The following is a 14,905-nucleotide window of genomic DNA, read 5'->3' on the forward strand; positions in this document are numbered from 1 at the left end:
TCTTAGACTGGTGTTGCTCTTGTCATCTTCTAGTCTTACAGCGCTGACATTGATTAGCAGATGGGTTGCACAGCACAGCTAATAGTTCATTAATTTTGTATTTGAACATGGATTAGCATTGTCTGGGTTTGGCAACCTATTGGTCTTCTTTCTTTGGTTTCATTTTTGTTGTAAAGCCATTTCTGTCTTCAGTTCAAGAGGAACAAGAGTGTGCAAGCCTTTTATTTAGATATATAGATTTTTTCCATTGTAAAGGTCACCTATAATAGTGAATGTCGTCTTGCTTCGTCCCTGGCTTTGCTAAATCTGGCTAGAGACATTTGAAAAGGTTTTTTTGTAGGCTTTTATAACCTCTTAGAAGTTTTACCTTAAGCATACTAACACAGGACTTATTTAATTTGCTAGAAGTTGTTCTGTTCAATTTTCATACTTCGGATATACTTAGTGGTATCTCTGGTAGCTGCTTTGATTTTGTTGAGTGACCATACTAGCTTGCTGGGCAGCTGTGTTAGAACCTTCTTAGTGGTATGTGTTTTCTGAGCCTTGAACGTGGTATCTTAATGTCCGTGCTACTTGGTAGCATTTTGCCCTTCTGCCCATTCCTTTCAATTCACTTTCTTGACCTAAACTTTTGTTTTGTTTTTGCTTGGTTTCCTAAATCACATTCTCTGTTTGTCTTAATATTATCTGAAACTTGTGGCTAACTCTAAAAAGAAAAATTGACAGGGTTAAAGACATGAAAGTGGTTAAATTTTTTTAAAGTTTTATGAAAATTGGTAATGGGCTATAGGAAAGGGGCCCAAACTTAGAAGACGACAAGAATTCAATTGGTTCAGCAGATATTAGGCTTATGTGTCTAACAGTTGGTGCATGCACACCTTTAAGTAACGTGGCATCTCTTGACTTGACTTCTATGCCAAAAATGTACGCTGGAGATATGTGGAGAGAGATATAGACTATGTGGTATGGGAATGGGACGAATAGCTTATGAAAAGAATCAGAAGGTGAAGTGGTACAGGAGAAGGGCAATCCCTGATACTGTGGAATTATGTCAGGGAACCTGTGCTAAAACTGAGGGCATTGTTTTAGGCAAGTGAGTGATGAGAGTGTGAATCTACAGGAATCCATTTCTTTTCGTGACAGTAATGAGTTATCTTTTGAGACTGTCAAATTTAAGTACAATATGGTCGTTTGCATAATGTTTTTTTGATATCTGCTGAATTCTTTGCCTTACTCATAGTAATTGAGATGTTTGTTCTTGTACTGCTTCTGTTATCAAATATATAGAGGAACTACAGATCCTGTGTCCATGCAGAAGATTAGGTGACTGAATTGTCTAAGTTATATACACTTTCTAGGCATTGTGGAAAAACCCAGAAGTCTGAGGAATGGGAACTGGAATTCACACGTTGATTTCCTAAGTGTATAGGTTTCTGGTGTTCTACAATATAAATGCTAATGATAAAGCCTAGCATTACCTGTAGAGCTGTATTATTATTAGTTGAAAGCTGCATCTAGTGCTTCAGGTCTTCCACTTTGACTCAGTATACATGGAATTTCTTCTTTTTTCTAAAGTCAGTAGCCAAATTTAACTATCCTTTCCCCATGTTTCCGCACAAAGTTACATTTGAAGATAAAAAACGTGAGAACTTTGAACGTGGCAATCTAGAACTTGAAAAACGTAGACAGGCTCTCCTGGAGCAGCAACGCAAAGAACAAGAGCGTCTAGCACAGCTGGAACGGGCAGAGCAGGAAAGGAAAGAACGTGAGCGGCAGGAGCAAGAACGTAAAAGACAGCTGGAGCTAGAGAAACAGTTGGAAAAACAACGGGAATTGGAGCGGCAGAGAGAAGAGGAAAGGAGGAAAGAAATAGAAAGAAGAGAGGTAATCAACCAGATAAAAGGAAGGTGGTTATGTCTCTGGTGGCTGTGTTTGATTAGAACAAAATATGTGTATGCTAAATATTTTGTTGTCATTTTTAGTTAAGCAAACAGTTAAAGAATGAACCTAAATTTCTGGGTTTTTGAAATTAAGGCAAGAGTTAGCTATCTCTTTCTTTTTTTTTCATGTGAAATGAATGAATGAGACATTTAGATCTAGGACAGTGTGCTCCTAAACTGTCTTTTTTAGCAATAATAATTATTATTATCTGCCTTGATATAAATAGATGCTTGAATGAACAATGATGACTTAGGGGCTTTGTGGCATTCATTATTTTCCTGTAATGAGTTAATTTATTAAGAAAACACATACTGGTTAACTTAATAAACTAATATTTTCTCCCATTGCCAATTAATGATGTATTCAGTGCAGTAGCATTTGGCTATTCTTTGCAAAGCTGGAGAATGTCTGGTGTTGGAGAGAGATTTGATGCTGTCCTGGAGAGTTCTTGAAGTCCTAATGTGAAACTACCTGTTAAATCAGAAAACTGGATCTTGGGAAACTGATTAAAATGGATTTGTGCTCTGTTTAGTCACCCATCTGCTATACAGTGATGCCCCATTTCACCATTGCTTTCAAGTGAGCGTTGAAACAGTTGACCCCTTTGTGTACTTAAATAGAGGTACATATTTAGCCCATATTTCAGCAGTGTACTTATATTAATGCTTTAATGGTACGTTAAAATATGAATGTCAGTGATTAGAATAATTTCTTAAAATATGTCTTTCATATATTTTATTTTTTAAAATACTACAGGCTGCAAAACGGGAACTTGAGAGGCAACGGCAACTTGAGTGGGAGCGTAATCGTCGCCAAGAACTTCTAAATCAAAGGAACAAAGAACAAGAGGACATAGTTGTTCTGAAGGCCAAGAAGAAGACACTAGAATTTGAGCTGGAAGCTCTAGTAAGTGATGGAATTGCAGATAAAACACACAAACACAAGTAGTGACTGCAATGTGGTCATGTTTATTTTCAATAATTCCAACTTTTAAATATGGAATTAAATTACTTCTTAGAACTTGCATGACAAACCATTCTGGTAAAAAAAAATTTAAACTTTTCTTTTTTTTTTCTGAAGAATGATAAAAAAAATCAGTTGGAGGGAAAGCTTCAGGATATCAGATGCCGTCTATCTACCCAAAGACAAGAAATTGAAAGTACCAATAAATCTAGAGAACTGAGAATTGCAGAAATCACCCATTTGCAACAGCAGCTACAGGTAAGAAAACATTTTCTGGCTTTGTTCTTAGCCTTGCATGTTGACCTCCTCAGCTGTGTCACTATCCTAAGCAAAGTTGCCACAGTATATCATGTGTTGTTCCTTGTACAGAAGGAATTAGTGTAGATAATTTGTCATACTTGTAAATGAATGTTCTTCAGATGTGTCTAGGAATTGCTTTCTATGCTTGAAGGTGTGTGTGATGATGATTTCATCTTCATAGAATCCTCTTGTGGGAAGCACTAAAGTTGTTTGGCTGAAGGCTTTAAAGGGTTTTGGGGATGAGGAGCATGGAATTTTATGGCATGTGTTTTTGTTGGCAGTGATTGCTGTTTGTGTGCTGAAAGAAAGAATTGACTTCAGTGAAGTGGCTTGTTGGTGATGCTTTTTTTTTAATTATGAAATAATAAACTTTCAAAATCAAAGTTACCATTTAAACCAGCTAGTTCTGATTGGAACCCTGGCATTCATCTTTCCTCCTTTTGCATCTAAAATTAAAGATGGGAAGATGAGATTTTAGATGTCTGCTCATTGAGTACATGTCTGCTTTCAGTGAAAGAATAGCCTTTCTAACTTGTAAAGGTTTCAAGATGAGTTGTAGTACTTGATTCAGGGATTTTTCTCTTTATTAAATATTTTTTTATTGCTTGAAATTAATTATTGGCCAGTAATGGGGGCTCTCAGTGCTTTTCTACTGCTACAAAGAGGATCCCACGCTTAAGTTTTATGGGCTTAGGTGTAAAACCTTTCTTCAAACTTAATCCTAGTTTCCATTTCAACTTTTGAAGTATAATTAATATTGTATATTCATTTGAACAAAACCAGGACTTGAAAGTTCAGGGGGTTTGTTTTATGCATGAATATTTCTTTGACTTTTTTTTTTTCCTTCTTTCTTCAAGTCTTACATTTCTATTGAAGTTTTGTGTACACCATTACACCTTTCATAGAATCACCAGGTTGGAAGAGACCCACCGGATCATCGAGTCCAACCATTCCTATCAAACACTAAACCATGCCCCTCAGTGCCTCGTCCACCCGTGCCTTAAACACCTCCAGGGAAGGCCATAAGAGATCTTTCTTTTAACAGGAGCTTGTTATAAAGAGTATAATTTAAAGACCATATTTTTGCACAGTGTTTGTGTCCACTTGATGCAAACAAGAAATGTTACTTAGTGACAAATGTTACTTGTGCCAATAATGAACTGCCATAGTTAGGATTGAAAACACTGTCTTTAATGAAATGCTTCTGTAGTGACAACTGCAAAAGAAGTCACACAGAATCAAGCTGGGAAATTGTTACGCTTAGCAGTGCTGGCTCAGAGACAAACAGCTGACTGTGTTTGATAAATGTGTGAATAAGTGCCCATTTACCTGAGTAAGTTCAAGACTACTGATCTTGCGCGCGTAGCCGACAGCCTATGTAAAAGGAATTGCCACCCAAATTTCCCTCTAATCCTTCTATTCCAAAAGCTTTCCACAGAAATGGTCTAAGGTACTGTAACTCCCTTCAGAAGAAGCTAGGCAGCTCTACAGCCATGGATAGATGGATGCTGTTTAAACAAATTGAATTAAATTTGTATCCTTTCATATCATTCATATGACTTTCATATGTCATTTCTGTTAATTCTTGGTGATTTCTGTTCAGTTAGCCTTCCTAGTCAGAAAAGATAAATTATCTCTTTCCTTTTGACATTATATAAAAAATGAAGAAGATGTTACAGCAGAAAGCTCTAAGTTATTTATGTTGTAGCAAAGACCAATATGTTACAGTTGGAAAAGGGTCCTCTTATAACGTGTATAGTAAAAAAGAAAAAAACATGAGAAAATATCATTATGGTGAAGAACTTGGAATGAATTTCCACAGCTGGGTGTAATCAATTGAAGGTGCAGAGGAAAAAAACTGCAAACCCCACACTGTTGGGAAACAAGTAATGGGCAAAGTAATCTCTGTACAACTGAATGTGGTTAAATTGCTTATTAAAAAGCATTAGATAAACAAGAGGCAGTGTTCTCTGTACACTCGCTACCATTTTTTTTAGTTTTTAGTCATATCCTTGGCTGATAAGAGCACATAGATGTGCTCTAGCTTGTATGCATCAGCTTTAACTGCATAACCATGAAAGGAAAAATTAAGCAGGGCAGAGGGATTCTTTACCTTTCAGACATTTAGTTCGTTCTACATGTTATCTGACCACAGTGGTCAAAAAGCAGATTTTTTTTTTTTTTTTTTTTTGTCTTCAGCATTTTGACACCACCCTGGACAAATTTCTTTATTGAAACGTCTGGTTTTGAGTTTTTGTTGGGTTTTTTTTTGTTTGTTTGTTTTTTAAGTTGACAGCAATAGCTGTGGCTTTGCAGTGTTATTGTCTCAGGTGCTCACTCATCTCTACCCACAGTATTTCAGTTAGTGTTGCTTGAGGGATTTATCACAATCGTGATCCCAGAAAGAAATGTCAGAGTAGAAAAGAAGGAATTATATATGGGGAGAACCTAAAAGAGTGGATAGCTTTTTCTTGAGAAAAAGATCCGTTTCTCAAATATCCTATGTATTTTACTATCTTATTTGTAGAGGTAAGACTAAAGCACTGAAGTGATTTTTTAAAAGGAGATTTTGATCCCCTAAACTCTCCAATAGATTAAAAAGTCAATAGAGTCAGTTATTTTTTTTTCAGTTATTGTATCTTCACTGGAAAATATTTTAGTTTAATACATCTGACACTTGCTATGGACAGATGAGTTAATTCAAAGGAGTAATTATTCTTCAACATATTAATTAGTTTCAAGTTGGAATTTGATTAGACTTGTGGAAGAAATTGCGTAACAGTTAATCCTGGGTCATGAAAATTGGTACTAGCTATTTGAATCTGTAGCATCTGCTGGAGTGCTGTTTCCAGGGGTGTTCGGAAGGATCCTGCCTTCCAAACACTGTAACTGTATATGTTTGAATTGTGTTTGTACTGTCTGCAGGGCTTCTGCTAGTTACCTACAGGGTTTATTTGCCTCCATGGGGAACAGTTTCGCTCCTGAGTAATTTGCCTTTCCTCTGAAGCACTGCAAACAGGGTATGTGATGGAGACTCAAAATGTATGTTGGTATCTCAGTTCCTTATAAACCCACTTGTTCAGGATCAGAAGAGACTTTTCATTGATTAGATTGATGGGAACTGATTTTTGATTGCTTTGTTTGCTTTCTACTGCTCTATGGGTCACTTAGGTTCTTGGAAATTTCTTCTTGAATGAAAAGTCAGTCTTAGTGATGCCATTTATTTCTTTCCTCTGTTTCTTCAGTACAACTAAAGGATGTGGAAAAACATGTTGTGGACACTGGTGGAATAGATGCTTATTACCTAATGGGTTGTGATTTCAGGAAACAGAACAACCTTCGTGGTCCCTTGGCATTCTTTGTTCTTACGTACTATCCAAAATAGTCTGCGTATTAAGGTTGAGTACTCTAGTGTTTAGAAGTAATCTTCCCTTTAAAACTAAACAGCTAAGATTAGGATCACATTCTACCCCAAAATATTGTCCTATGTTACATTTTGTGTTTGCAGAATGATAATTTTTCTGTAAATCCCATCTCATTTTGACATCTGTTCTGCTATTTGGCTTATTTAAGTGGTTCTTGAATTGGATTGATACGATTTCGATATCTTGTGTTTTGAAAGGCAGTTTCCTTTCCTCTTTCTCTTGAGGTTTATCTGTCAACACATTTAGTCTACTTAATGCCACCTTTCTTGTAGTCTAATACTTAAAAACTTCATTTCCGTGATGCTTGTGTGCTTTATTGATTTAATAATACTGTTTAAATTTTTCATCCCCAACTATGGTATGGGGCATGCATGTAATTTGTGTGGGAGTGTATGGTGGAAGGGAAAGTGTGAACACAGAGGACAGTATTTTGCACATTGTTTCAGAATATGGTAATGATGGATGTTGGGAAGAGGCAGGCACCCCTCAGGCAGGTGATTTAGAAATTAGTCCATTATATATTGCTGTTTCTTATACAGTCCTGGAAAGAGAATAGTAGTCCAATTATAGGAGTATCTGGCCTTCATGGTATTCTTGAGGGGCTGCAAAAGATCTGCTGATGCTATGGACAACGCAGCTGAACAGCGAGGGACACATGTAACTCCTAATAGTCAAATGCACAGTTTATCTTAATTTTAGTGCTTTGTGAATATATGTAGTCCTTGACGGTGCTGCGCTAAGTACGTTTTCTGGAACCTGGAGATTGCTGTAGTCTGTGGTCATTGCATGATCATAAGATCTGAGCTGTTTGCTGCAGGGGCCCAATCAAAGCCTGCCCTGAGTAAAGTGGGACAACTGCTGGATCCTGTCAGTATGGTTAGCTTTGTGTTCTTGTAACAAAACCTAAAAACTTTTCACGGGACTCACTATGGTATGAAAGAGATTAGATGACCTTTATGCTTAGGATTGTATTCTGTCATTTGCAGTCCTTCATGACAAATTGAAATTGTCAGATGGTCGATTCCTCAAAAGCCTGCAGTTCAAGACAACTGCTGAAATAAATTACTTAGTGTGTTTGCAATATGGGATGCTGACACTTGGCAGCTTTTATAAAATCAGCCGTTTCACACCATGCTTCTTTAATATGTTTTGACAACTTGAAGTTGGAGGTCAAGGCTTCTTAAAGGTGTATGAAGTAGCACTTCATCTTCCAGAAGGAGCAAGGATTATATGTGATATATAGATGTATGATCTGTCGAAGGAGGAATTTCTCATCGCAGGGTCTCCTGTAATATAGTAGTGTAAAATCTTCTGATTCAGTGTTGAAATTGAGAAAGATCATAATCTTCTTTCAGGAGTGGTAAATTGAGAGATGTAGGACTCCAATATTCTCATCTAACAGAGGTTGTTGCGTAGCTTTTGGCTATAATATTTTTCTTTAAAGTGAAAGCCTTATTTTTTCTTTTTTAAATAAACTGTAAATATTTCTTTCTATTCCTGATCAAAGTTAATATTCATTTATTAAACCGAGAATTAAATGGTTGGTATGTACTTGCTTTAACATTTCCTGAAAAATAACCTTGTCGTTTTGCCCTGAATTTCAAGTTCATTCCACATGAAGTTATGTATTCAGTGAGAATAATTTGTCAAGTAATATGCTTAAATTCGATATGCTCACGTGTTTTGTATTAGCAGAGAACTATGAGTGGTAGTACTATGTGTGTTGTGTTTGGATACTAGCCATAATAAGCAATTTAGTAAGAGAAAGAGTCACTTTAGAAGAAATGAAAATGAGAGGTCTTATGGCAAAGGTCATCCTTCATTCGCCTCTTTGTCTGTTTCTCTTCTTGTTTTCTCTTTGTCCTCTCTTCAGGAATCTCAGCAGATGCTTGGAAGGTTGATTCCAGAAAAACAGTTGCTTAATGACCAGCTAAAGCAGGTTCAACAGAACAGTTTGCACAGTAAGTATACAGTACATCTGAGTTTGTATAGGATGTGGTGCTGTGTTGCACAGTGTACTCAGTAATTTCTTTTTTTTGTATTACAAGATGCATGTTGGAAAATGTCACTTTCTATGACCAGAAATTCTCCATGTAAGAAAATACTTACTTGAAAATATGTTTAAAAATAGGGGACTCTCTTCTTACTATCAAAAGAGCCTTAGAAGCCAAGGAACTAGCACGTCAACAGCTTCGAGACCAACTAGATGAAGTAGAAAAAGAAACCAGATCTAAACTTCAGGAAATTGATATTTTCAATAATCAACTGAAGGTAATCCTAGAGTTTTTAACCCTTGCTTCTGAATGTTCAGTTAATTATTTTTAACTTGAGTGTGAAATAAAATATTAAACTAGAATGGTTCATAGAATAGTTTGGGTTGGAAGGGACCTTAAAGATCAAACGGTTCCAACCCCGCTGCGACGGGCAGGGACACGTCCCACTAGATCAGGCTGCCCTAGGTCCCATACAACCTGGCCGTCAAATAATGATTGAGTTAAAATGTCAGTTTCGGGAACATTCTCAAGTTTCTCTTTTTTTAAAAAATAAAATACTACTTAACATCCAGACTTAGAGTTTGAATCAAAGTAATCTGGAGAATCTATTTAAGAATGACTTTGAGCTCTGATTCCAGATCTGTGTTGGCAAATATGCACGTACCAGTTTCTGCCTTTTTGCATTTAAGTGCAAGATTGTAGTAGGTCACCAGGTATGCTGGAATCAGTACTTCAAATCAAAATCTTCATTAGAGACTTGGATTTCTACTGACATAAAGAATTTTTATCTGCTGTTCATCCGGTCCTACTTGTTCCTGAATGTAGTTGTCTGTTTGTGGTTTCATGCTTTTTTGGTGAGTCGTTTGTTAAAACTGGGGTTTTTTGTTTATTTCTGCAGAAGAAAATTACCGAAGTTGGAAAATTGAGTAAAGGAAGTATATTTCAGAGAAAAGTTATAAATCAGTCTTTAGTTGCAAACTTTTAGTAGTGTTCAGTTTTTCATAAAATATTCTAATGTTGAAGTACTTTATCTGCTTTTTCAACTGATGGTTTCTCCTGAAAGCTGGCTAGAAAAATAATCAGTTTCCTGCAAGGTATAATAAATTGTGCTACAAATATTTAGACTAAGGAAAGGAAAAGCACTCGGAGAGATACAGTAATGTTTCTGTAGCTGTTTTGAAATTAGATCAAGGATGATTGCATCAGATACTTTAAATGGAAGGTGTGTTTGAAGTTAGGCAACAAATAGCTTGTTTTAATATTAAAATTATTAATAATTGTAGGAAAAATTAAAAGCTATAGATTGTACTATCTGTTTCAATACCAGTTCAAAGATGACTTTCATGATCTGAGGCAGGGAGTTAGAAAGAGGAGCATCTCTGCAGAGTCATAAGAGGCACAAGGCAAATAAAATATTCACAGTTTATTTTGAAGAAAACAGGATGATTTACCTCCCATCTTTTTTCTTATATGTGACTTTTGGACACATCTTAACATGTTGTGATTTTGGGGTGATTTTTTTCCTTTTAAATGGAGTAATTTTGAAGTGTTCTGCAGATCAGCATGAGGAAAGGATATTAATTCTAAAATTAGGGTGAGCGTTCAGTTTGATCATAAGTGATCTAAATAGCTTATAAATGGGCAGAATGGTAAATAAGCTTAGAATTGTGACAGTAGAAAAAAAAACCCTCCAAGACAAAAACAGGCAAAATTCAGTGCTTTAAATATCCAAGGGCTTATCTTAACTAATAACAAGCTTATGATAATTAAAAATTGAAAAGGTGCATTAAACAAAGATACTGATTTATCAGAATGTCTGCTATCTACCCAAGAATACTGTATCAAATTGTAAACTATCTTGCAGTTTTAATGGGAAACTGATTTCTCTGTTCTAATTGTAGTATTTGGAGTTATCACTGTAAATACTGAAAATAAGTTATGTATATGGTTATTTGGGAAGACTTTAACAAGCTTCCTCTGGCCTGAGGGTATGTGTTCTTCATTTCATAATGTGTAGAAGCTGTGCTTGATAGGAAGACCACTTTTGGATCTGTCTGTTGGTGTTTTTGCCTTGCTGCAGCTTTCTTTGCTTGCTTGGAAAAGATGACTTCAAGAGGCGAAAACAAGGCAGTGGTGCAGTTGTACTATTGAAACTGAGAGATGGGAGCTTAATTCAGTGAGAGTTATCTTCTGCGTTTTCTAGTTTTGCTAGATATGCAAGATATGTTTTTTGGGGGGCTGGATGATTTCATTATTACATTTAAATAACTACAAAGGCAGATATACCTTTTTTCTGGTTTAAGTATGGAATGGTTGTAGTACTCCCATTGCCAGAAAAATAGCTTAGGAGATGCTGTGTGTGCAGCAGTGATTTAATGGCTGCTGTTATTGTTGGAGAGAGCTCCTGGAGCACCTTGCATATGAGACTTTATGCACAAAGCTAGTGAAAGCTTTCCTGAGACTCTTAGTTTTGTTAGTGTTTGTGTAAAGTGGAAGTTCTGTTCTTAAACAGGGTGGAACACACCTATCTCTTAGGTAATAATATTGCTCAAAACAAGGTACTCTAGGAACTTGCACAGTTCTCAGATAATTTTACCTAAAAAATCAGAAATCTGTGGTGACTTTTAGGAATATCCATTGCAAAAGTGACTGTTACATTTGAATTTGGTATAAAATTGCTTATAAATAATTGCCCCAGTTGTTTTTCTACTCATTATGTAAGTAGCTGGATGCAGAAATACAGCAGGCTTATTTTGTAGCATAGCCAGCAGTTTGTATAATTACCAGTCAAATGTATAATGCTCACTTTTCAATTAATATGTTAAAAATTATACCACAGCTGAGCTCTAAATGTAATAAAGGCTTCTTATATTGTAAATTAAGGGAAATATGTAAAAATGTGAAATACAGAAATATTTATTTTTAAAATTATTTTTAATCAAGGCTGTTCCTAAATTATCTTCTAGGTTTAAAACTGATAGGCTTTTTAATGATAGTCTACTCTTACTTTATGCTTCATTATACTGAGAGATGCACATTTGATAGCATGGCTGTTAGGATGGCAACACCGTAATTGATATCTTGTGCAGATTTTGTTCTCCAGCAAGTGATGGAGAGGCACTGGTGCTAACAGCTAGCTTCTGGACAAGAAGCAGAAAGGTGTGGTTCTGTTTGCAAGCTCCAACAACAAAAAACATATCTAAATTCTCTTTAGGTATATACCATCTTATAGCATTTTGCACTTATTTCCAGCTGGGAGCTAGAGGAGGGTATGTCTTTACTTAGTCAAAATGCTCAATTTAATAGAAAACAGAACCAAATTTGTAAATATGTAAGCTCCCCAAGTACAAGGTATATGCCAAACTAACTTTGAAATGCTTAAGAAACAGTGACGTTGACAGGAAATTATAATATAACCTTCTGTCATCATTTTTGAGATTTCTTCCTTATTATTGACTATGAATATTGGTTGCATTATCTCCTATGTGAATATATCCTTAAAATTTGCAAAACTCCATTTCTAATTAATTCTATTTAAGTAGGCAACACTTGATCTGCTGATAGCTCATACAGAAAGATTTTGTGATAAGATAAACAGTTTAGGTAGTATCTAGTGTGACTTTTCATTGATTAGACCATAAGGTTTACTTGATATTCCAATATATTTTAGGTTAAAGGTGAACTTGTTAACAGAATAGTAGTATGCAGTGGATTGCACTACATTTGCTGCCATATTATACATTGTGTTTGCAGTAAGTGAATACTTAAAACTGGTCTTCCATTATCTTATCGTTGTGTCTTAATAACCTATATGAGTGACTAGGGAGATAAATGAATTTTACTTTTTTTTCTTCCACTGGATCTTTTTCATCCCTCTGAAACAGCTGATTTAAATTTCTTCTGATGAGTCATTTAGAGCTCAAGTACTTTTGCTTCTGGTTAGTGTCTAAACTGTTGGAAATGTTCATAGAAGTGGTTATTTTTCAAAAGCTTTCTGGAATTTAAGATGTTATTGATACTTCAGAGCAGGTAGTTCCAAGTGTCTTTATTGAATATCTTTAGATAGATCCATGTAGTTACAGGAAAATGTTACTTAGAATTATTTGTGTTCTAGGGCATAATTTTAGCCTGAAGCCACAGTACTGGAAAAGCATATGGCAAAGCAATAGGTACCCTAGCCTGCAGCTGGTCAGATATCCTTCTAAATCAGATTCAAGGCATTTTATCAGAGAAGATTAGTCTTGTGAAGTGTTTTGTATTTGGCCATAAAGTAAGTGACTGAGTTTGTAACAAGGTTGAAAGTCAGTCTACTTATTTGTATACTTAATTATGATTCAAAGAGTCTAACTTCTGTTAGTCTTTAAAAGTTTTAGACTAGAAGTGTAATTAAAATTGATACAGATATTAATAAAATTTAATGTGGCACTTGTTTATTTTCTCTAATTTATAAAATAATTCTACAGAACAGAAGGCCTTATATTAGGTTTCCTGTTTGTGTTCGTGTAGTTCTACTATAATTTACCTTTACAAATTCTTTCTACATTTAGTGTAAATTTACATTTAAATTTTACAAAGGTCAGTCATTACACACTGTCAAAAAATGCAATTAAAATTTATAATATAATTCCTGTCTCCAGAGACCAAAAAATCATTTCACATAATCTGGAAGGACAAGTATTTAGAGCTTATCCATGTATTTGCACAGGAGAAGGCAACTAAACTAATGTTTCTGAAATCCGTTAGTCTTGCTGAAAAACTATTCTCGGTGCCTGGAAAAAGGGATGAACAAGTAGAATCAAGTTTTTGAAAATGTTTTGCATTCTGTGTCATGTTCCAGTTGTTGTCAGTCCCTGTCCTAGTCAGTGTGCACTGGACAAGTCTTGCCTATGAATGCCTGTTTACATTTGAGCATTTCTTTCTTCCAGTCAGTGGCAATGGAAGATGCAATGCTGCAGTGCCTGGCAGTTCTCCTGGGCTGCGTCAACTACTTAGACTCCTTTCTAAAGGTCTCCATGCCATACTCAGGCAGTACACAACTATCTCAATCTGAGTGGTGAACCTCCTCCAGTTATGTGCTTCACTTTACCATAAACAGATGAGTGTGCAGTGTTTAACTAAGTTAGTATTTAATAAGAGGTGCTAGCACTAAAACAAAACTTAGGAGAAGAGTTTATGATTTGATTCTTTATCTAATCCTTACTGCCTAGACAAGGAGTGTGCATTGAAATGCAACCTGGGCAAGGTACTAGTTAGTTATCTTTCTTTTGCTTATCCAATTGCCTATTTTGGTCATGGTGGTCAGAAATTTTATAAAGAAAACACTTTAAAATATTCCTACACAGCACTGTAATTTGTGATTCCAGATGTGAGAGATGATGATACATTCTCTTTATCAAATCCTCCACGTGGGGTAGAAGGGGGAACTGTCTCTGTCAAGGACCAAGCAGGCACCTTGGGAGCTGTGAAGCTGTGTAGAAAAGTATTGCTGTGGGAAAGGCTCAGTGAGCACAGAACTGTAGGGTTCTTGCCTCTGGGATCAAATGCTGTGATTTTTCTCAAGGGAGATGATTTGATGGAAATTTTGTACTGTAATTCCTGAAGTATCCTAAGTTCTGTTGTCTTTCTGTCAAGGCAAAATTTGAGTTTAAACAACCACATTTCTAACATTAAGGTTTTCATAGCAATGTGACTTGTCTGTATGTAGTGAATATTACTCTACTGTATGAAACTCATTTTTATTCATATTCAGTATTATGTGGGTATCTAAATGTGGCTATTGTAACATCTCAAAATTATACTTGTTAGTCTGTTTGTGAATTAATAGGAGAGGTAAAAATTTCTCTCTGCTTATAAGGTAAGACGTGCTTTGTCCTGCATACCAGAAAGCAGCAAAGCATTGTTTTGTCTTCAGAGTTACAGTATACAATTTGTAAATGTACAGCTTTGAAATTGCCTGTGTCTATAAAAGATGAGTTTAGGACTGTGCTGAATATTCAGCTTACAAATGTTTCATTCTGTTAACTGTTGAAGCATTGCTGTAATTTTGTTAAACCAGTGTGCTATATAGCACTGTGGGAGATGCTGATTCTCTCTCCTCTGTCCTTCCGCTGGTGCTTGGCAAAGCAACAGAGCATCAGTCTGTTGCGTGAGACACTAATGAAATCTTTATTTCCTCCTAGCTAATGCAAAGAAAGACATGTATTGCATTTATTTATTTACGGTTGGACTCGGTGATCCGGTGGGTCTCTTCCAACCTGGTTATTCTGTGATTCTGTGATTTTT

At 35.8% G+C, this 14,905-nt stretch overlaps 1 protein-coding gene across 3 annotated transcripts in view; it reads left to right on the forward strand.

Moving 5' to 3' along the window:
• The window catches only part of ITSN1 (intersectin 1), a 133,444-nt gene that overhangs the window by 52,601 nt on the left and 65,938 nt on the right, over positions 1–14,905 (forward strand). For all 3 annotated transcript variants that reach the window (XM_069871605.1, XM_069871614.1, XM_069871624.1), the window contains 5 exons: positions 1,622–1,884; positions 2,698–2,847; positions 3,022–3,162; positions 8,503–8,590; positions 8,761–8,900. In XM_069871605.1, coding sequence (XP_069727706.1) covers positions 1,622–1,884; positions 2,698–2,847; positions 3,022–3,162; positions 8,503–8,590; positions 8,761–8,900 — 782 coding nt within the window. The remainder of the gene's footprint in view (positions 1–1,621; positions 1,885–2,697; positions 2,848–3,021; positions 3,163–8,502; positions 8,591–8,760; positions 8,901–14,905) is intronic.

Source organism: Phaenicophaeus curvirostris, chromosome 1, assembly GCF_032191515.1.
Source record: "Phaenicophaeus curvirostris isolate KB17595 chromosome 1, BPBGC_Pcur_1.0, whole genome shotgun sequence".
Taxonomy (NCBI): Eukaryota; Metazoa; Chordata; class Aves; order Cuculiformes; family Cuculidae; genus Phaenicophaeus; species Phaenicophaeus curvirostris.